Source organism: Chenopodium album, chromosome 6 (assembly GCF_948465745.1).
Source record: "Chenopodium album chromosome 6, dcCheAlbu1.1, whole genome shotgun sequence".
In the NCBI taxonomy this organism is placed as follows: Eukaryota; Viridiplantae; Streptophyta; class Magnoliopsida; order Caryophyllales; family Amaranthaceae; genus Chenopodium; species Chenopodium album.
Genome location: NC_137839.1, coordinates 76,768,116 through 76,791,191, shown reverse-complemented (window position 1 = coordinate 76,791,191; position 23,076 = coordinate 76,768,116). Strand labels below are relative to the sequence as shown.

The following is a 23,076-nucleotide window of genomic DNA, read 5'->3' as shown; positions in this document are numbered from 1 at the left end:
CAAGGTTTGATTACAAATAGGCAAATAGTATTTGTGGGCTACTCTATAGAAATAGAAGAGTTATGTGACATTTGATTCGTATTTTCGAACAAGTACTATTTCTGGTCGTGCATTAGTGTGTTTGTGATTGCATATTCCACAACCACAAATAAAATAAAATTTTGGATATTTAATACAACTATATACAAGCAAGTTACTAAAGTACATGTGTCGATTTTTTGCGAAATATGTTTTTAGTAGAGCAGGCCCTTCTCGCAGCCTAGGTTAGGGATAATGGTAAACATTATTCGGTACACTATAACTTTTTACTTCCTCTGCTTTTTTCATACTTACAACACATTTTTTATAACGCTTATTAATAAGGTGATTAAACTAGGTAAACGAATGAATTAAGCTATGAAATTTGAACCGTAACAACTTATTCCTTTCTTCTTATGGGTGTTAAAATTTTGTAAATTAATTTATCCGTTTACATAGTCTAATATCTTCCCTAACATGCGTGACAAAAGGGTGTGTTCTTCTTATGGGTGTTAAAATTTTGTAAATTAATTTATCCGTTTATATAGTCTAATATCTTCCTTAACATGCGTGTTAAAAGGATGTGTTGCAACTAAATAAAAACGGAGGAAGTATATATTAGATGTAATGTATACCTGTTCGAACTATGATCATACGTAGTAGATAAAATCTTGCAGACAAGCATATCTTTTATTCAAAGGATGTTTGATTGTACCATGTCTGATGTCTCCCCCTTTTAAACTTTTCTTCCGAAAAAATAAATATTTATTATTTTGTCAAATTATAATGTTCTAAACTTGGTTTTGTACGGAACACTTGTAATTCTTCCCACATCTGTCTTCTTTTATCGTAGCACAACTTTTATACACTTTTCGGACACTATTACTACGGAAGGTAAACGCTTGATTATATGAAAATAATTTGAGCACTGGGAATAGGGAAGGATTATTAGCTAGCCAATGCGTAAAATAAACTAAACTTCATTCATTTGTTCATTTACATTGTATAATCTCAATCGAATACGAAATGCGTTATTTCCTCCATTTTTTTCCTTTCTTACAACACAACCTTAAAATGCGTTGTTTTGGGAGGTAATCAGTAAAAGTGAACATACAATTTTGCCAAAATAATTTTGACACTTAGGGAAGGTTCGTTTAAGTAATATGTGTATAACTTATTTGATTATCTCGTCTGTTAATATATATATATATATATATATATATATATATATATATATATATATACATATATATATATATATATATATATATATATATATATATATATATTCCATCAAACTATAATTGTAACATTGGTTTAAACTTAGGCTTTGTTCATTTCACCTTAAAAAAGAATATTAAGCATAAATAATTTCAGTTCATTAAAAATAAGTTTAATTCAGCATAAGGTGAAGTAAACGAGGCCTTACTCTCGAGTCATTAAGAAGATGTAACCCAAAAATATATATATACCCGTGCCTTTATTTTTAATCATGAACATATATCTTATTTTAAATAAATGTGAACATACCCTTATACTTAATTATTTATAATCCTAAGGTGTACATATAACATTACTTAAGAAAAGTTATAAAACCATATTTTTGATATTGTAAATTCACGTCATCATCAATCTTTTGTTTTAGTGAGGAATAAATATAACACGACACAAAATATTTTTCATTTGCGTTCCATAACTTTTATCCCATTTAGCCATGTGTGTGGCAGTGTGGCTTAGTATTTCACATATATGGTCCTCTATGACATTTCAATTTGGGAGTTTAGCAAAGGTCACATCCAACAAATTCATTGGACTACGACCTACTAAAAGAAGTATTATCCCACGTGAAGGCCCAAGGCCCACTTTAACCTAGTTTGGCCCACACGTCGTTTTATCCTTACGAATTATCTTTAATGAGCAATATCCAACTGTAATACAACCCTCAAGGTTTCTAAAAAGATGTATAAATAGCTATCGATTCTTGTGAAAAATTCCCTCTCCTTAAATTACATGCAATCCACAACATAAAACTTCTACTGACTCATCTTCTTGTTAGCCTCATCGATCTATAAAGTTAGTTTTTTTCCTTAAATTCCTTCTCCTTTTTCTATTTGAATATGATCAAAGTACTCTACATCTTCTTATTGTAACTAGTAAGGTCTTTTACTATTATACTAGCTCCAATCGTTATTAACTTTTTAATCAATTCTTTAGCTAAGCCATTTTGATCACAAATTCTTATGAAGTACGTATTTTATTATTAGTTGAATATATGATATCTCCATCAATCTCTTTTAGTTTAACCTATTTGTCTATCTCTATCATATCCATCCAATGTCTATATAGTTTATACATACATAATTACATACGAATTACATGTAAAAATCCAACTATATAACAAGATTTTAGAGGTTTTTTGTTTGTTTGTTTGTTCTTGTACCATTTGAATTTAAACTCTTATTATACATGTATCAACAGGAAGCAACAATGGAACATAATACAAACAACTCAGAACCTCCATTCGAAGAGACATATAAGAATCTCTTTCTCAAACACAACATTATTTCACTACCCCTCATAACCACCCCCACCACGAACACAATCAAAGTGCACGACTTACCCCTAATAGACTTAGGGCAGCTGGTGGCTGGCACGGCCAAAGAGAGAGAACAATGCAAGATAGCAATCGCGGAAGCCTCTAGGGAGTGGGGGTTCTTCCAAGTGGTGAACCATGGCATATCGTGCTATATCTTAGAGGAGATGACCAAGGAACAAGTGAAGGTGTTTAGGGAACCATTCAACAAGAAAAAAGAAGATAATTGTATGAACTTAAGGCTATCTCCTGGAAGTTACCGTTGGGGTTCTCCTACACCAAATTGCTTAACACAATTATCTTGGTCCGAAGCCTTTCATATTCCTATGACTGATATTTGCAACACTGGTTCAACAAATATTGGCAATTGCAATCCTCAAGTTAGCAATTTATGGTACGTAACTAAAACTATTGCTTCGTTCTTAACTATTTTTCTGTAGATAGTGTACCTTTTCTTAGTGTTGTGCTACCCTACAAAATTCATGATCAAGTACGTTATTGGTACATGCTCATGCATGCATTCAGATCAGATCATTTTGGTTGTTTATTTATTTATAATGTGTACTTGCGGCTTTAGGCTTACCATATTTTTACTTATTTTAATTTATTAAATATTTGGTTCAAATATTTTAAGTTTTAGAAACCTAAGTTAAGATAGGTCCAATTAAAGAAAATAAAAATTGCTCAATTTCTTCAAAACTTACATTAAATATTTTCAAATTAAAATTAATTAGTTCACCAAAGTTAAGTAATTAATTTAATTGGTTTTAAAAAAAAAGTAATTAGTTTAATTAGGAATTAAAAAGATAATTCGATATGATTATTTAAGCTAAGCGTAAACTAAACCCTTAAAAATTATAATTCTTTGAGAATGGATTGTGGTAAAAAGAGAGATAGTAGCAAAAAGATAAGTGAGTTTATTTGATCAGTCCTAGCCTCGACTGGGCGGGAGTGTTTTGTTTAGAGAATCGAAAGAGATCAGAGGTTTGAGCTCAAAATTCTAATTATGAAAAAGTTAGCTATATATATAGCTTTATATTTTGAAAGAGAGGATTTTCAATTTACAGCCCGTCTGGTGTATGGCTAGCTATACCGTGTGACCACTAATAAAAAAACAAAGTAACCTCTATAACACTGACCAAGTAACCCTTACAACATTGACCAAGTAACCCCTGTAATACTGATCGAGTAATCCCTTTAACACTGACTAAATAACCCCTTTAACACTAGCTGATCAAGTAACCCCTATTACACTAACGAAGTAACCCTTATAATGGTTGGCCACACCGCCACACCGTGTGGCCAACCACATATAAGACTTTGTGTTGAATTTATGTTAAAAAAATTTAAGTGATTAACATACCCTATCCTATATTAGTCATATTATATCCTTGTAAGTCATTTTATTTCTTAAAAGTAGCTAGCTAGCAACTAACTATTGTTCCCTCTATTTTTAATAGTTGACATGTTGTTTTGGCCTAACACAATTCACATAATTAACTTTTCCTTCATTTTGTGATTTATACTTAAAGAACAAATCAGTCTTGTACACTTGTAAAATTCGTCTTAATAATCTACAAAGTATATATTATGTTTATAATTTTTGCCTATTATTAAGTGTAGATATTAAGTTTGAAACCATACATAATATTAACAAATGTACTTATGAAAATGTGATGATTATAACCAAACGAAATATATATTTAAGAGGTTTTTTTTTATTTATTTATTTATATATAACCAGCTAACACAATTAACGCACTAAAAGTTAGCAGCTAACTCAAACATCAAACGACTAGCATTTAATCTCTAATTGTCAAACCGATGCTACATAAAAATTTGTAGAGTATATAATGTCGATAGGTAAATTCACAAACCAAAAATAGTTGCACATTAAGTATAATTACATATAATGATCTTTCTAGTGATAGGAGGTTAGGTTCACAGTACAAATTTACTAAAAAGGCGGGTGTATGTTTTTTTTTTTTTTTTTTTTTTTTTTTTTTTTTTTTTTTTAACACAACGGGTGTTTGTGAATTTATTGTAAGACGGGTTGAAGTATTTAAATTTATCCTTTATACTACAAAGTCATTATTTTCAAATATTAAATATGATCTTACAAAAAACTTATTATGTATTAAATAAATCATATTATCCTTTATAATATGTAATCATGAATCTTAAAAAAAAATTATACATTAAAATAACATCCAAACGAAAAACAAATTAAATCAAAAGTTACCTTGTAAGGGATTAAAATTACCATAAAAATAGTTAAACACCTTAAAGATACTATCAAACTAATTGTCTTATAATAAAATTAACGTACACCCATCTTGTATAAACTTATTGAATTAGATTAGGTTAGGTGTTGGATAATTCTCGTCTCATTTTAAATGATAATCCTAACCACAAATTGTGCGATATGACGTTCATCTTTTCAATGGATGGGCTTGTCTTCACAAATGATTAAAATCAAACTGAATATTCTTACCTGTGGACATTGTAGGTTAAGATAAGGAGCAATGAATGTCCCAAGTATTTTATTTGATGAAGAATTTGACAATATTTTTTTGTAAAGTCTTAACTTTTTATGGATGAGACAAAAAACTGTCAAAAGTGTTTTCCTTATTTCTTGAAGCTATATTTGTACGGCTTTATGATTATTATTTTTTAATAAAATAAAGTACTCCTTAACCATTGTACTTTTCATTTTTTTAATAAAATAAAATAAGTTTTGATAAATATAATAATTTTATATAAGAATAAATTCAGATTAATAAAAGTTTATTTTACAGCTATAAATTTTAATAAAGTTAATAAGTAAAATAAAGAATATAGAAACACGACTTTTAATTTTAACCCCCTTTTTACGCAATTTTCTCAAAATCATGACTTAAAGCTTTAAAAGCATTATATTGTTGATTGTATTCAAAAAAATTTTTTTTTTTTTGTTGGTTGAATCGAAGTTCAATACCTCTACCAAATTAAAACTCTTAATTTTCAAACCTAGATCATATCAATGTGATCAAGTGGTGAAAGCAACCTAATAAATTACTCCGGTTATTCTCTTGTCGATTTCTAATGTCAAAGTTTTCAATAATTTTGTTTTTTTATCAATTATATTTAATTTATTTTTGTTATTACAAAAGTGCAAACTACAAAGTAAACTTCCTCATAATGTACCCATCTTCAGAAATATGCACATTTGTATTTTAAAACTATATTATATACAGAAGTATAAGTCAAGGCCTCAAGGGGAGGAGAAGGAGTGACCTGTATTCAGTTCATTTCAACTTAATTCGTTAAATATGAACAAATCCTTAATAAATGGTTTTTTTTTTTTTTTATTATTATTTTTTTTAAGTCATAGGTCAAAATTATATCACAAAATGTTTTAAGTTTTCAAAAATCAACCAGAGCACGCACACATCCGCGGCATCGCGTGCACAGATTAAAAGACTAGTAAGAAATTATTGGAAGTGCATGTTTTGGACAGTAATTGCTGGAAATTTACACCATCCAACTAATTAATCATTTTTAAATAAAAGGACATCATGTACGGAGTAATAGATAATTAGAAAAAGGCAAAAGCTAATGAGCGCCCCTGAGGCGTTAGATAAGAGAATTAAAGTGCAAATATTAGAGTAAAATTAACATTAATTACACCAAACGACGCGTGATTTTGTCATGAATTCCTAACTTAATATCATTTCAACCAATATAATTTATCCTTATCTAACGCCCCGGGACGCTCGTTAGCAAGATCGTTAGAAAAATACCATTTATTTTGTATTAGAATAACACACCTATCTATAAATTCACCTAATATTAGGGTTTATATACTACGTACGTAATTAATATGATTATAATTTTTTTTTTTTTTGAAAACATTAATATGATTATTTTTTTTAAAAAAAGGTTTTAACTTGAAAAAATCAAAATTCAAAAAAAAAAAAAAAAAAAGAATTCTCTCAAATCCTCGTGGCACTATGCTATTGATTGGATAAATGAAACAATTTGTTGGGTACCTCCATTGTAAACTCCATCGGTCCCTTAGCTTACATTTTTGAGTAGTCGGCAAACTTTCCAATTGAGTAAAGAAGGTGGCCTACAATGTAGGTGTTCATGTCAATATATTGTTAGTAGGGTACATGGAACTAGTTCGAACTCAAATTGTGGGACACGACAAATTAGCCAGCTTAAAGCCATCTCCAATGTATTAAGTATTGGAAGACACTATGATGATGTTTTCAATAGTCTTAAAGAGGGCCATTATTGGTATCTAAAGCATCACAATTTAATATTTTTTTTTCCTCTTTTTTTTCTGGGGAAAGAAAATTTATAAATCATGCTCGTATGTTCTTTTTTTTATTGCACCACAAGTGATTTCAAGCTTGTCAATGCATTTTTTTAGCTATGAATATCTTCAATTATACTTTTGTAAAAATTATAAAAAATTGATATTTAAAAAGAACATTTCGAGATGAATCTAACTAGATCCTACATGATTATATTTTTCCAAATGGATCACAAATAATGGTCAAAGAAGATTAAGTGAATAGTGTAAAAGTTCTAATAGTGCAATAAAATAAAAATGGAGGAATTATGTGCAACAAAGATATTAACATGGATTTTGAGGCATAATCGCATAATCAATAATCAGGATAATCAAAGCCTAGTTTAGTTATAGTTAACTGGACCATGAAAATGAGAAATGAAATTCCAAAATAAAATGAAGTAAAAATAAAAGAGAGTTTCAAACAGTAAAAACTAAAAACCTTACCTTGTAAAAAAAAAAAAAAAAAAAAAAAAACTAAAAACCTTACAACTCAAAAGACAGATGTATAAAGCACTTTTTTTTTTTTTTTTTTTTTTTTTTTTTTTTTGGTGTTTAGAGAGCCACAAGGGCGGGGTGAGAATCGATCCCAAGATTTTTTGGAACTGGGAGGGAAGCTTTAACCACTTGAGCTACCCCTCACTCTCATAAAGCACTATGGATATAATGATGTTCGTGTAATTAGCCAACTAGCTACTCCCCCGTCCCATAATTAAATTCACGTTCTTAATTATGTAATGTTTCACCAATAAAGTATGACATATTTTTTTTTGCTTCAAAAAAAAAAAAGTATGACATATTTTTGAAACGGGGGCGGTAGGTTCTTGCAGTTGCTCTATACGAGTATATGTTGTAAAAGACTTCGTCTCCCTAATCTTAAACAATCAACCAAAGTATTGATTTTTAGCAAGGGAGAATGTGGTATTAGATGTAGCACTGTCAAAACGGTTTGACAGTTCGGTTTCGGTTCGGTATTTAATCGGGTCGGTTTGGAATCGGTTTAATTGTCTCACGGGTCGGTTTTGGTTCGGTTTAAATAGTTATCGGTTCGATTCGGTTTCGGTTTATTCTTAAGCGGTTTTAATTCGGTTCAGGTTGTAAACAGTCTGGGTAGTAAACGGTTCGGTGCAGACGGGTTGCGGTTTGTTAACGGTGCGGTGTAAACGGTTTTTATCCCGGTTCAAACAGTTTCGGGTTGGAAACGATTTCGGGTTAGAAACAGTTCGGTTCTTTTTTGGTTCAGTTTATAACTGGTTCGGTTCTTTTTCGGTTCAGTTTTAACTGGTTCGGTTCAGTTTATAACTGGTTCGGTTCTTCGATTACCACTTTAACGTTATTCATATCGGTTCCATTTCAAGTTTACTAAATTATAGTTGAATCTGAATTAAAACATAGCCTAATAGTATATTCATGTCACTAGCACACTCCCATCTTTATTTCATTATTACTCACAGAATCAATGTAATCATATGCTTAATAGTCTCTGTGAATTAATTTTATTTATTACGCCTTCAGCCAAGCCTTGGTACTTAATATTACAAGCTTTTTGTTCATTTGGTTTCATCACCTCAAATGTATACATGACTAGAGGCACTAGTGTTGCTAATAGTTTGAGGCAAGGCCTGAGCCTGCTTGTTTTGCTCTTGTTTGTGAACACTGATTATCCTTAAGACCTTAATGAATGATTTGCCTTGCTATTTTAAAAAAAATATTCTAAGATTTCTAATATTTAATCCATTTAATTATATCCCCGTCAAAAAAAAAAAAAAAAAAAATCCATTTAATTATATAAAAAAGTTTGTAAACGGTTCGATTTAGAAGCGGTTTGGTTCATAAACGGTTCGGTTTATAACCAGTTCGGTTTACAATCAGTTCGGGTTTTAAATGGTCCGGTGCAAACGGGTAGCAGTTTGCTAACGGTTCGGTGTAAGCGGGTTTTTTGCCAGTTTAAACGGTTTCGGGTTGGAACCGGTTTCGGGTTAGATACGATTCGGTTCTTTTTCGGTTCGGTTTTCTTTCAGTTCGGTTTATATTCGGTTTGGTTTGTTAACGGGTTCGGTTCTTATACGGTTTAACATTATTCGGGTCGATTCGGTTTCGGGTTTACTAAAATACGGTTCGGGTCGGTTTTCGGTTTCCAAAAAATCGGTTTTTAATCGGTTCGGTTCTCATTTGGATCGGTCGGTTTCGGGCAGTTAAACGGTTTCGGTTTGAAATTTGACAGCACTAATTAGATGTGTACTTTTATGTTTTTTGGCAGGAGGTACGTGGACATTGTAACACATGTTGCAGGCATGCTTGTTAACCTGTTTAGTGGTTTATAACCAAAATCAAAGGGCACTATCTATGTTGTGAAAAAAGTTCACATGTTATTGTTAGGATGTTAACACTCCAAGTCTCCAAGTCCCAAGTCCTACCATCTTGTTGGTGACTAATCAAGTATTAAGCATGGGTTTTGTATGATTTGTACTAAGACATTCTGAAAGTCCCAAAGTCGCATAGTGGCATAGGTACTACATGAACTCGAAGTAGGTTAGGTAGTGTTATGCCACCATGACATTAACGACGAGGTTCGATGACTTTATCATTCTTACCATGTAACATGACCTAGTAGACACAGTGCTTTACTGGTTCTAGTCTCCTAGACAACTATTGATTGGTTTTGTGCTACTTATTGTCTAATTAAAACCAGTGTTATTTCATCGATTATATGTTGAGTTGATACAAATGACTTAATTGTCATTTTTACTCATTTTTGTGTGTTTTTATCTTCGATTCTTTGTTATCCTTTTATGGAACACCAATGCTCGTATGGACTGACCGTACAAAAGTATATAAGATCCTCAATGTATTCCGTATTGGATAAATGGCTTGAAAGTGGGCCTGGGCCTCAGGGAAAGGTTGGGCCTCACGTGAAGCCACGTGAAGTACACCGAGTGCAGCAGAAGGTAGGCCCTTATGTTGGGCCCACAGTTTTTTGCTTTCAAAATCCAATCCAAAGCTTTTTAAATGTGTCCTTTTCAATTTCTGTTTTTAGGTAATGATACTAGTGTAAAATAACTACTTGTATTTGTTTCAAAAAAAAAAAAAAAAATTAACTACTTGTATTATATTAGTGTAAAAAAGCTATTAATAAGATAGATCTGAATGTCCTTAATTGAATAACTCTTTGTCTATGAGAAAACTAACATCAATGTATATATAATTTTTCTCCTTTCTCTTGTATGCAGCTCAACGGTGAAACAATTTGCCAATATTGTATTTGAATTGTCAAATAATTTGGCAAATATATTGGCTGAAAAATTGGGGCATGATGAATTGACCTTTATTGAGAACAGGTGTTTGTCAACTACTAGCTATCTAAGAATGAATCGATACCCTCCATGCCCTAAATATTCTCAAGTTCTTGGCTTGATGCCACACACAGACAGTGACTTCCTCACAATTTTATACCAAGATCAAGTTGGAGGATTGCAGATTATTAAAGATGGAAAATGGATCTCAGTTAGACCTAATCCCGAGGCCCTTATTGTCAATATTGGAGATTTATTCCAGGTAACTTATCCTTTTGATTTCAATTCTCATGTACTTAACAAGGCAGACTTGACTTGAAATAACATACTTTAATTGAGTTTGATATGATTAGTCCTATAAATATGATTTGAACCAAACACAATTAGAACATTCAACTTGTTAGAAATTTCGTTGCAGGCTTGGAGCAATGGTGTGTATAAGAGTGTGGTGCATCGAGTTGTTGCAAATCCAAGAGTGGAAAGGTTTTCAATTGCGTATTTCTTGTGTCCATCACGTGATGCAGTTATACAAAGTATCAAAGAGCCTTCTATTTATAGGAAGTTTAGCTTTGGAGAGTACAGACAACAAGTTCAACAAGATGTTGAAGAATTTGGTCATAAGATAGGACTTTCTCGTTTCCTCATTTGTAACTAAAACCCACATATAATGTCCACGTTGAAGGATAACATACTACTATACTAGCCTACTAGGATGTTTATGTATCAATGTACAAACTTCATGTGCCACCTACCTATTTTCATGTACTTCATATCTTCATTAGGAATGGCAACGGATCGGATTCGAGTCGGATGTGGCTAAATCCGAATCCGATCCGTTTAGTAAACGGACCCTGGAATCGGATCTGAATCCGAGTCCGAATCCAAAAAATCCGAGTCCGAATCCGATCCGACTCGTAATTTTCGGATCCAAATCTGGTCCGTTTATTAGGACCTCCGAAATGGTCCGAATATTTTTTTTATTATTTTTATTTTTTGTAATGTCATATACCTATAATTGCTTGTATTGTCATACCAATTAAAGTATAAACATAACATATTTAAATTATAAACTAAGTTACATAACAAAATTTTGCTACAAAACAAGCAAATAATTGTCCCAAGTTATAGAGCATATGCTTATACTCTCGGATTCGGACTCGGATCGGACTCCGTCGGACTTTGCGTAGGGTCCAAGTCCGATCCACCTCCTATTCGGATTCAGATCTATTTTATCGGATTCGGACTAATTTTAAACGGATTCAAATCGGATTTTTTCCTTCGGATCAGATCGGATTCGAATCGAACTCAGATTAAATTGCCATCCCTAATCTTCATGTACTTACTCGTAACCCAAAAAAAAAAAAAAAAAAAAAAGGAAAAAAAACCCAGTTTATGATATGATTATTCCTACCTTTAAAAAAGTATAAGAAAATACTTATGAATAGTGTGAGGACAATTATATGCTTAATATATTTGTTTACTTATATATCTCTATTGATATGATGTTAATTGGTTTGAAGCTTTTACTTGTGTAATTTTATGATTTAATTCTTGTGAATAGTGTCAAGGCAATTACACCCTCTAAATTGATGATTTAACTATTTGCTCTCGTTATCCTGAATTGTTTTTTTGTAAAAAATCTTAAAAATAGTGGGGGTGATTTCCATAAAAATTGTACAAAGATTCAAAAATTCCCAAATTGCATTCTTTTTACAAAAAATTCCCCCCATACCGTCCAACTCAGCATTTAAATTAATTAATATTTTTTTTACAACTTACTAGTAAACCGCTAATTCAATTAGCGGTTTAGTTGTTAGGTGAAATAATCTCCATAATTGTATGCACAAATTCTTATAAAACCGCTAATTGAATTAGCGGTTTTATCCTTTATGAAACCGCTAATTCAATTAGCGGTTTTGTGTTGAATGATTATTTTTATTTTTTTTAAATAAAAACGCAACAAACTTGCTTATGTGGACGGTATGGAGGGAATATTTTGTAAAAAGGGAGTAATTTGGGAATTTTAGCCTTTTTAAACATTATCTATGGAAAACACCCAAAATAGTGTCACAACATTTATACATACTTATATACTATTCCTCCGTTTTTATTTAGTTGACACGTTTTGACTTCAGCACTATTCACACACCTCCTTTGATCGTGTTTTGTGCTTTATACGTAATGAAAAATATAGTCATGTGGGATCTTGTTAGATTCGTCACGTTATATACTTTCAAAATATCAACTTTGCATTATTTTTGTTTATTGATAATTAGAGATATTAATGATTGAATAAGTGCATTGACAAACGTGACTAAAGAAACGTGCCAACTAAAAAAAACGGAGGAAATACTATTTTTAAAAAAAAATATTTTCCCTCATTGTGTTGCCAATAATCGAAATAATTCTTAAAAATAACGCGCTCATTAACCACTCTTGTCGGTTCAATGTATTCCATTAGTTTTTCCTACTTTATTTGAACTTTTTTTTTTTTTTGTTTTTAAACATATGAAGATATCATTTAGGCAATGAGGCCTATTCAATTCACCTGGATTGAAAGACCCAAATAGCCCAATTGTGCAAGTGCAACAGAACCTTAAAAAATATCGTCAATTTCTAATTTTAGATTTAATTGTTTTTATATTTAATTTTTTTGCTTAGAAAAACAAAAAAAAAATGTTAGCCGCGACTAGGTTCAGTCTCCCAAACCCGAGCCCGAGCCCACCTGAACCCAAACCAACCATTTCTCTCTCCTCCGAACCTCCCTCCAAACCTCAACCTCGGAAACTAAAGGGTAGCGCGAAGCTCAACCTCTGGTCCAGAGCTCGATCAATCCGGTCCGGCCGGAAATTGGATTTCCCCGACAAACCTGTCCATGCAGCAGAACCGGTTGCTGAAGCTCCGTTTCGAACCGGCGATGGTTTATCTGATTCAGAGAGAGAAGATGACAAAGAGGGAAAAACGATATACATGGTTTCTGATGGCACTGGTTGGACGGCGGAGCATTCCGTTAGTGCGGCGTTAGGGCAGTTTGATCATTGTTTAGTTGATCATGGTTGTTCTGTTAGTACTCACTTGTTTTCTGGGGTAAGTTTTGCTGAAACAATTGTTAATTTTTTTTAAAATTAACCTCTCAATTGTCATGTTTTTTTTAATTTTATTCGAGTCGGACATGGGTACGTGTTCAAGTGTTAAGTATATGACTTGATTGAGCTATGGATTTTTCTAGGAATTTGCCAATGTGGTCTGTTGAAGTGTCTATAGTCTATACTCAATGTTAAGCATATGGCATAGGTACTTGAAGTGAAATGATGTATTCGAGTGGCATTGATGGACAAGAATGTAATATGGGTACTTGAGGTGAAATATTGTGTTCTACTAGCATAGATAATGCCTTGGAATGAACCAATTAAGAAGCATCAATTTATCTTTGAACAATAGTTTGTAGTGTTATAACATATTAGTAAATTATCTTTCATTGTGTATGATTTAATGAAAAGGTTGTCTTCACATTAAGGTTTGTAGTGTTATAACAGATTATATTTTGTAAATTCTATTATGTTGCTGTGGCTCCTGGCGGCATCCAGTTCTGACTTTACATTGATCCTCAGATCTTCTTAATGGCTTTAGAGTCTCAGTCACGGTGGGGATTGTTTCTAATGTCAATGAGTACCTGCATCTAATTAACAGTGGTTCAGCAACGATGGTGTCGTGTACTTGTGTGTATGTATCTTAGTATTGTTTTTGTTAGTTGTTGAATGTTAATGTGTGTTGTCTCTAGACAATTTAGTGTCTGTTGGTTAAGCAAGTGGAAGATAGAGTAACCTTAATTGTAAAGATCATTAGATCAAGGATCTTATAAGAATTCATGTTATTGTCTGATCTCTAGACCTTCGTTGGACAGCTCATAACCTCAAGGGTAGCTTTCCTCAGATCCTCCTGGTATATGGAAGAATTACATAGAGGTGAAAATATGAATTAGTTGCTGATAGAATATTTAATTAGCGCTTTCTTTTGTTACTGATGAGTGATATTTGCAATTCTTGGATTACTGGAGTTGTGATACTTCTCTTTATAACATGTGTGCTATTAAGTGCAAGGAAGGTTAGGTTGCCATGGTTTTCTATTCTATTTGCTGGACATTACGAGTTTTGTGTCTTTTTAATAGGCCATGTTGTAGTGTTTTACTTGAGGTGAATGACCTTTCTGAGTAAGATAGATTGTTAACAATGAAGAACTTGAAAATTGCCTATATTTTCTTAAAACTTTTGGTTGTAATTTGAACTTTGCAAGCATGATTATTGCTGTTGTAGACGTGTTCTGCCTGCGATCTGTTTTACAACCTCTAAGATAATCTCTCTTATTAATTTTTTCTGTCAAACATGCCTATCTATTATAAAAGGGTGATTTTTTATTCTGAGTAATTATAGCAACATACAAGATTGTGGAAACAGTGTCTTTGCTGTCCTGCCAATGATTTCTCTAGTTATCTCTTTATACTGCTTCCTGATTATATGTGCTTGATACTTGAGCAGGTAGATGACATTGAGCGGCTTATAGAAATTGTGAGACAAGCTGCAAAAGAAAATGCTCTGCTTGTCTATACACTTGCTGATCCTTCAATGGCTGATGCTGCAAGAAAAGCCTGCCAATTATGGGGTGTACCATGCACCGATGTCCTTGGCCCAATAACTGAGGCAATTTCTTCTCACCTTGGAGTTTCGCCTTCAGGGCTTCCCCGTGGTGCGGGAGGTAGAATTTTATTGAGTGAAGACTACTTCCAAAGGATTGAAGCCATTGAGTTCACCATAAAACAAGATGATGGGGCTCTACCTCAGAACTTGCGCAAGGCTGATATTGTACTCACTGGTGTCTCTCGGACTGGAAAGACTCCTCTGTCAATTTACCTTGCTCAAAAAGGATATAAAGTAGCAAACGTTCCTATTGTAATGGGTGTGGAATTACCCAAAGCTTTATTTGAGATAGACCCACACAAAGTTTTTGGTTTGACTATTGATCCGGTTGTTTTGCAAACAATTAGAAAATCACGAGCCAAGACCCTGGGCATAGCTGAACATGATATACACAACTATGCACAGATGGGTTATGTAAAAAAGGAGTTGGAACACGCGGGTAAAATTTTTGCACAAAATCCCAGCTGGCCTGTAATTGGTAAGTACTCAGATAGGCCTATTGCTCGTGTTAATTAGCATATTTCTTTTCTGTGGAGTAAAAAGGATTGCACTGTTCTTTTTTTTCCTGATGATTTACCTCTTTCAGCATCAGCCATATTCTGACATTAAGTTTAATTATTGACAGAGGTGACTAGCAAAGCCATCGAAGAGACAGCAGCTGTTATCTTGAGGTTATATTCTGACAGAAAGCAGAAGCGATCATTGCCCAGCATATCAAAACGCTATTAGTGATGTTGAGTTGATGATCGATCTTGATCTGAAGTTTCCGATGTGTGAATAAGGAGGCAGAGTAAGACATTGAACCCTTGTTTAACAAAGCTGATTGGCATATTTGCATAATATCCATACATATCATCAGTACATGTACATCATTAAGTCTCTACTCCTATAGTGTATATATGGTCCTTAATTTTGGTATTCTTTCATCATCAGACTCGACTGCCAGAGTTAGTACTACTATGTGTATAATCTGTATATGGCTGTTAAATGTTAATATCAATGGTCTGGATCAGAGGACGAGGTTGCTATCAATATTTGTATAGTCATAACGATAACAAGATGTCAATATATGTATTGACAGCGAACTGTTCAACATATGCAGTGTGGTAATTGCATGTTTTCAACAGGATTACATTTCTAGGGGAAATACTCCATAGCTGTTGTTTCATTTCAGGTCATAGTTGCTAATAATAATTGTTATCTGATTGAATTTTAGTCATTTTACACAACATTGTACAAAGTACAATACTAATGTGTTTGAGGGCTATGGACTTGAAATGGGTCTATGGGCCATAAGATAACCATGTATTTTGGACCATTGCTCGGTCCCGCACGCGTAAATGGACTCTGACTCATGGGCCTTGCAGTGGATCTGTTAGCCCAAAGAATCATCCTTTGACTTTAGACCAAATATCATCATCATCAAAGAAGGAATCAAATTAATTTTAAGAAGGAACCAAATAATTAAAAGTGGCCCTTGGTTTTATTATTCTTTCCTTCCCAAACTACCACCAACGTGAATAAGTAACTACCAACTCTATAGTCCCAATTATTGTAGCCCCAAGTCCCTAACAACTATCTCTACCATACGACTATCAATGTTGTACCTTTGATGCACAAGCACAACTACCATTATCTCTTCAGCCCCCGTGTCTCGTGGAAATTTTATATCTTATAGTTGCATTGACCTCATGTTGCAAAGTGCTATGAAGTATGTCTTACGGGCCGATATGGGCAATACCACTTGTACATACCGTTTGGTGTACGTAGCGCTCTATACTATGGAATGACTTAAGAATCTATCTCTTAAGGGGCTTATTCCTACCCCTTTGCATACCCATAAATGTTATGGAGTGGTACGATATCAATAGCTCCGATTCATACTTGGTTATCTACTGATAGTATGATACATATTTGCATTATTGAGGAAAAAACAAATTACATGTGAGTCATCTAGTAAATTATAGGTCGATATCAAATGAAATATTTGAGGATCTTACATACTTGTATATGTTGCGTATGTTTTCAAGCATACGATTAGTCTCTAAGTAAAAGCCTTCTTTACAAAATTAGTATTCCCTCCCCAACAAGTAGAAATCAAACTTCTTTCATTGCCTTCTTTTTATATTCACCTTTACTATCAAAGTATCAAATCTGCTATTTTTTTCCCTTTGATTCTTCTAATTAACATCTTTTCACTATCTTTCTTTTTATTTTCTTTTTATTTTTACCTTTAATCAACCAAAGCTCCTCCATCGACTTTAAGAGAAAAAAAGCCTTAAGAGATGGAGGTTGTACAACTGGTGGTGCAAAAATCCCTCTCCATATTTTCCACCTTCATCTATGGCTCGAATTTGCAACTTAGGTGTTTTAGTCTTATCTTCGTTTCTCTAATTATCTAAACATTCTAAATAGCAGAAAAATGTGAGTACAAGTAACTCCAACTTTATTTTTTCTTTGGCAGGCCCCAACAAAAAGTAACAAGGGGAAAACAAAGCCCACTTTTTCTAGCGAGAAGGGTATATATTGAGTAGGAATGATGTTGCTTTTGCAAGCACAAAGGTTGAACGGCATATTTAAGTGAATAAAATTGAGTGCCTACTACTCAACACATGGATATTAAAAGTAAAATACACCCAAAACATCACTAAAATGTCACAAAGGAAAAAAAAACATCAAACTTTAATTCCAAAGATAAGTGTACCTAAAAATATTCTTTGCTCGTTTAATGATTAAAATAATATTTCTAGGTGTACTTGGGTATATACAAATGATACAAGTATTCACCAAACAGACAAAAAGAAAGCATTATGCATCCAAGCGCACGAGTACAATAGGGGGAATTTCTTGTTGCAAGAGCTAAACAACACAAAATTATTCCTTCACTTCTTCACATGAAACCCACACATAACAAAAAGCTAATTTGGTGCGGTTTTTTAACTATCAAAAGTACAAAAAAATTAAAGTTAAAAGGAAGATTAATGGGGCTGCTAAGATCAGCAAAAAGCTAAAGTTATTAAAGCTTTCTGAACATTCTCTATAACATATTCTTTGTATGTAAGAAGCATGGACCAAAACTATACAAATATATCAAATGTTGCTTTTCTCTTTAATAACGTATGAATTCAAGTATGAATCTTGCATAGTGCTATTCTTTGCTGTATAACTCATGCAGCCCCCAACATTCCATCTGTGTAGCTCAAATCTACGCCACAACCTCACGAAAAAAGACGAAACTTTTCCATACTGTTTCGAATTCTGACAAAATACTCTGTACAATTCTCAATTGTGTTGGTGTTGAATCATTACTGCCAATCTAAGACACCCTCTACACCATCAGCCTTACTCGTAGACAGCGTGAAGTAAATGAGCAACATCGTTCCCATACTCGATCTGTTATAAGAATTTCAGAATATCGCGTTAGTTGACAGTATCAGTCTGACAAACAGAGTGGATTTGAATGCAGAATAACTAAAAAGACTTACAGAGTGGCAAACAGGAGGAGGATTCTTTTAGGGTCAGAATACCAACTGTATGAAGATCGTTTGAAACTCGATCTCTTTCCCATTCTACCATCTGCCATAGTGTTCACGCCGCCTGTTTTAATTGTGATCTGATGCTGCGGTTGCTGCTGGTGGTTGTTAGCCGCGTGATCTTGGGACCCCATTGGTAGTGTAGGAGGAGGACACTTTTCTGGCGTGCTTAGACTGCTTACTACTTGAGCAGCTGCAAAATTTAAAGGAACTTTTAGTGTATTGGACTATTGGAGAAAATATGGTATCAGTAGTTAAGTTTTCAATTATTCAATGTTCCCTCAGAAGTGCACAACACAAACATTGCATTGGTGGTATAAAGGCGGTACATTATACAAGTAATACATTTTCTGTATTATTAACAAAACAATCAATGAAACTTCAATTTAGGTTTACACAATTATGGACCTCACAACCATATTGATACACATTGCGTTACTGGAACTTTTCATTTCATTTCAATTGGCCTATATTATAGCCTTAGCACTAATGCGAGTTGACACTATACATTTCATTTTGAGCCTAAAATATGGAAATTTTTCATAAGATAGTCAAATCCGACACTAGAACATCCAGATATGTACATGTAAGTGACCCTTCTATCCGAGTTTGAGTAACATAGCACATCTTTGACATACACCGTCACAGCATTATAATTTCATTAAAAATCCAAAGGTCAACTTTTGACATCTATGTTATTTATGAGGCCTGAAAACAACAACTCAGACATAATACAGCTGAGCAAGTGGTTTAATTCCATTGCAAAATATTTGTGTGGACCAACCCCACAATTTGCATACATAAATCAAATATTTGATTAAGTATTTTAATTTTTATTAACTAGCATGACTATAAAGCTACCTGGCACAGAGACGACTTAGCCACTACCTAAATTTATGTGCAATGTGACTCAGTACAGATTTCTGAAATCTGATAATACATAAATTTTTTTAAAAAATTAAATGAGTAGTGCTTTAGGCGTTATCCTAACATATCTTTCAATTGTAATTAGTCATGTTTGATGTTTAATGTTTGATTAATTGTTGACTACAAACATTTGGTTACGTGCAAAAACAACTAAACAAGTAGCACCAGCAATAAGGGAAAAGATAATGACAATGATAATCATGATTATGATAGTATTCATAATCCTAATGCCAACTGTGTTAATATCATTGCTAAACACCATTTTCGAAGGACACGTGGATACGGATTAATGAGGACATAAAATAAATACCAAGGATTCTCTCTGATTACTAGACCATCTTATCTCAATTCCACCCGTAACCCGGCTGTCTAAAATACTGGAGAGGATCCCAGTGTGTTAACCTAATAAATTAGTAATACTAATTAGTCTAAGATTCTAATATAATCAAGTATGCTAATTCGAACTGTCTGACAGCTGAGAAATGAGAAGACTTACCAAAAATCAAATAATAAATTTGATCAAATCCCGCGTTAAGGTATAAAAAAATCAGAACAATTCTTTATATTTCAAAATCAATTACTTCCTCCGTTTTCTTTTACTTGCAACACTTTCCTAAAAAGGAAATGTCACAATACTTGCAACACACTATAAAAGGAAACTTACTTTAGGGAAAAACTATACTATTTCCCTTATTTAAAGCACATGACCCACTAAATTACACTCCTAACAACCACTCATCCTATTTTAAAATTTATTATATCATGTAAATCCCACCTTTTTTAATTACCGCGCTAAAGGGTGTGTTGCATCTAAAAGAAAACGGAGGAAGTATAAGTTAATCATAATAAAGCTCCTCTTTAAACGGAGCATTAGCATTTCTCTTTAAAATTTTCATCTAAACCAAAAGACATTCAACTACATACTTTAATTTACACAAGTTCTCTGATATACTACCACAAAGGCCAAAATTGTGCTAGCTATTACTACAAACGTTCGATCAAATCTAACACGAAATCAAATATAAAAAAATCATACTAAAACATTATCGTAACAGATTAAGAAGTGGAGCTATCTAGTTTTAACCAATTCAATCAAAGTGCCCTTGCCCATCCCACATCCCTTGTATGAAAATGATGTAGTAAGAACTATGGGCCCACAATGGAAGCTACTTAGGACAGGCTCATCAAAGGATAGGTATATTCACTATCATCAACTTAATCAAAAATATGATGTCACATCAAAGATTAAACTACATAACATACAATTAAGTCAATGATACATCATATATTACGCTCAATTTCAAATTAGTCAGATTTCAAATTAGTCGGAATCTAGTGCACTGTAACATACTGTGTGGTTTAACATTAAACTACGAAAAAGATATAATTAAGATAATGTCATACCTCTAGGGGATGAGGCAGGAGGAAGGGTGTCTCTATCATTAAGCTTCCTCTCGGCGCCACGCTGAGGAACTTTTCTAGAAAGGCTTCTTTGCAACTTTTATATGTCCACATATTAAAAAATAAAACCAAAATCAATAAAAAGAACATCATTAGCAAGCAAATGGCATGATTCACCTAAACCAAACACATAATAACAAACTATTCAATTTTTTTATACATACATAAATAAATATATAATTTTTGTAAATCTTTTTCAATAAAATTCACCGAAAAATCTTTACAATTCTTTCAACCGCTCAATACAAAACACACAAAAAGTAGCCCACGTTACAAGTCCTTGCCAAATGCCATTTTTCTATGCAAACATTACAAAATTTTACTAACCATCTCTTTCCTCTTTTAGGACATACCATATGAAATTTCATAATTTACATGTAATTCCAAATTTATGGAATTTAAAAGGAATACATAACTAGTTACAAACCAAATTCCCCGACATACTTGGTTGTTATTATTGTAATTAAAAGCTTGGATTTACATTAAGTTTTATTTAGGACGACACACCGTATAATTTCATAAATGCAACCTTACATCAAATTCAAAACTACAAGAATGTAACATATAATCTCTTTAATCTTGAATGAGTGCATCTACTTATAAGTGAGTTATACACAAAGATTAAAGATTGACTATTGACTTTATTATGTTGCTTTTCAAATACACCATTGGAATAAAAGTAACTTTAACAAGTAGTATAAAAATAATAAAAAAAATTATATGGGAAAATAAAGTGGATAGAATTGATGACAAAATTCCAAGGAAAAAAAAAAAAAAAAATCTTATCCCAATAATGGCCGAAAGTTAAAAGGTAGACATCACACATATAAATCAATAATCACACCATAATATGGACCAAGCAGGATTAATATTCATAATAAGAAACCATCTAATCCAACCACCAATTATTAACATAACAAAACGGTTTAGATAAACATAAAATGAAAAGGTATTTATTTTTAAAAATATACAAGTATGTATTAATTTAGGAATGTACACAAAAACACATGTCAATTCTTTCGATAACTGCTATTTGAAATTAAGAAAAAAAAATGAACTTACAGTAATTCTTGATGAATTTGTAGTAGTTGAGTTCTGTTTGTCAATTACACAATTGGAGAAATTCTCTAAGTCAACTATGTAACAATCAGATTTATCACCACCATTTTCATACTTAAAACCATTCATTTGATCATCATAAACCCCTGTTTTTTTATTGCCCAATGAATTTTCTCCAAGAAATTCAGCCTTCAATTCCTGAAAATAATTCCAAAACAAAGATAAATTTTTTTAAAAAAACAGAGGAATATTAGTAATAAATTGAAATGATTGATTACACATTTACACAGTACCCAATAAAACAGTTGATCCAAAAATAGAATTCTTTTCTTTTTTCTGAAAAAAATGCTTACCATTTTCGGATAATCCGCTTTTTCCCTGTTTGATTGCTGGAAAACCCAAAATAAGGGAAAAATTGAAGAATTTAGCGTAATTAACCAGAGTTATAATCTGGGTATTTATAAATATTCAAGAACAAAAGAAAGAAACTGACTTTAAAGTCAAATTTTTATGAGAATTCTGTGAAAGAATTTAGGCTAGGTTTGGTTTATCAAGAAATATATTTATACAAGAGTATATCATAAAATGTAGTGAAAAATTAAAAAGAAAAAATTGGTGATGGGTAATTTATGATGTTGATTGGATTTGTGTAAGTCAAAGTTTAAAGAAGAAGAAAGATGAAATTTTTGAATAAAAAAGATATGTAGGGTGGAATTTTTATAACTTGGTGTGTAACTGCTACGCCTCTGTTTTTGAGGAGAGAGAAAGTGAAGCAAAGGTTGTGATGATGTAAGTGGCTAGTAGGAAGGTTGGTCTTATTTATAATTTCATAAAAAACTATAGGTTATACGAATAATAATATGGATTTAATTTAATTTGTGTGATTATAATCTTCTAGGATAATTCCCAATCACGGGCAATATTAGTATTTTTTAGATCTTCCTAGTTCTTACCTACTAAAGTACAAAACCTTAAGTAGGTATTAGTTTTATGCCTACCTCGTCTCTAGCTTCATGGAACGAAGTCATGAACATGTCAAAATTTCATGTTCGGTGTATACTTTTGTGTCTTGTTTTGTTAAGGTCTCGTGGATATCAATGAGTTTAGTTGGTTGGTGAAGTCTTAAAAAATACTACGTAAAACGTTACTTTTATGTACG

The 23,076-nt window shown here is 32.5% G+C and overlaps 3 protein-coding genes across 3 annotated transcripts; 2 read left to right on the top strand and 1 right to left on the bottom strand.

The window, feature by feature from the left end:
* The first annotated feature begins 2,032 nt into the window (after positions 1–2,032).
* LOC145635361 (gibberellin 2-beta-dioxygenase 8-like) lies at positions 2,033–11,230 on the top strand. The gene is made up of 4 exons (XM_081686643.1): positions 2,033–2,091; positions 2,497–3,005; positions 10,181–10,505; positions 10,662–11,230. The coding sequence occupies exons 2-4, from the start codon at positions 2,506–2,508 to the stop codon at positions 10,896–10,898; spliced, it is 1,062 nt and encodes a 353-aa protein (XP_081542769.1). The 5' UTR covers positions 2,033–2,091; positions 2,497–2,505; the 3' UTR covers positions 10,899–11,230.
* Positions 11,231–12,655: 1,425 nt separating this feature from the next.
* On the top strand, positions 12,656–16,032 carry LOC145635360 (putative pyruvate, phosphate dikinase regulatory protein, chloroplastic). The gene is made up of 3 exons (XM_081686642.1): positions 12,656–13,330; positions 14,779–15,415; positions 15,563–16,032. Exons 1-3 carry the CDS (start codon positions 12,920–12,922, stop codon positions 15,664–15,666), a joined length of 1,152 nt encoding a protein of 383 aa, XP_081542768.1. The 5' UTR covers positions 12,656–12,919; the 3' UTR covers positions 15,667–16,032.
* Positions 16,033–17,780: 1,748 nt separating this feature from the next.
* LOC145635359 (uncharacterized) lies at positions 17,781–22,701 on the bottom strand. The gene is made up of 5 exons (XM_081686641.1): positions 22,271–22,701; positions 21,921–22,115; positions 20,802–20,895; positions 18,423–18,663; positions 17,781–18,330 (listed from the first exon to the last, which is right to left on the bottom strand). The coding sequence occupies exons 1-5, from the start codon at positions 22,271–22,273 to the stop codon at positions 18,243–18,245; spliced, it is 621 nt and encodes a 206-aa protein (XP_081542767.1). The 5' UTR covers positions 22,274–22,701; the 3' UTR covers positions 17,781–18,242.
* Positions 22,702–23,076: the final 375 nt, after the last annotated feature.

Coding starts and splice junctions, on each gene's coding strand:
- LOC145635361 (XM_081686643.1), top strand. CDS start 2,506: ATGGAACATAATACAAACAACTCAGAACCTCCATTCGAAGAGACATAT. Junction 3,006..10,180: donor CCTCAAGTTAGCAATTTATG/GTACGTAACTAA, acceptor TCTTGTATGCAG/CTCAACGGTGAAACAATTTG. Junction 10,506..10,661: donor ATATTGGAGATTTATTCCAG/GTAACTTATCCT, acceptor ATTTCGTTGCAG/GCTTGGAGCAATGGTGTGTA.
- LOC145635360 (XM_081686642.1), top strand. CDS start 12,920: ATGTTAGCCGCGACTAGGTTCAGTCTCCCAAACCCGAGCCCGAGCCCA. Junction 13,331..14,778: donor GTACTCACTTGTTTTCTGGG/GTAAGTTTTGCT, acceptor ATACTTGAGCAG/GTAGATGACATTGAGCGGCT. Junction 15,416..15,562: donor TCCCAGCTGGCCTGTAATTG/GTAAGTACTCAG, acceptor AATTATTGACAG/AGGTGACTAGCAAAGCCATC.
- LOC145635359 (XM_081686641.1), bottom strand. Junction 20,896..21,920: donor CAAATTCATCAAGAATTACT/GTAAGTTCATTT, acceptor GACATATAAAAG/TTGCAAAGAAGCCTTTCTAG. Junction 18,664..20,801: donor TCCTGCCTCATCCCCTAGAG/GTATGACATTAT, acceptor TAAATTTTGCAG/CTGCTCAAGTAGTAAGCAGT.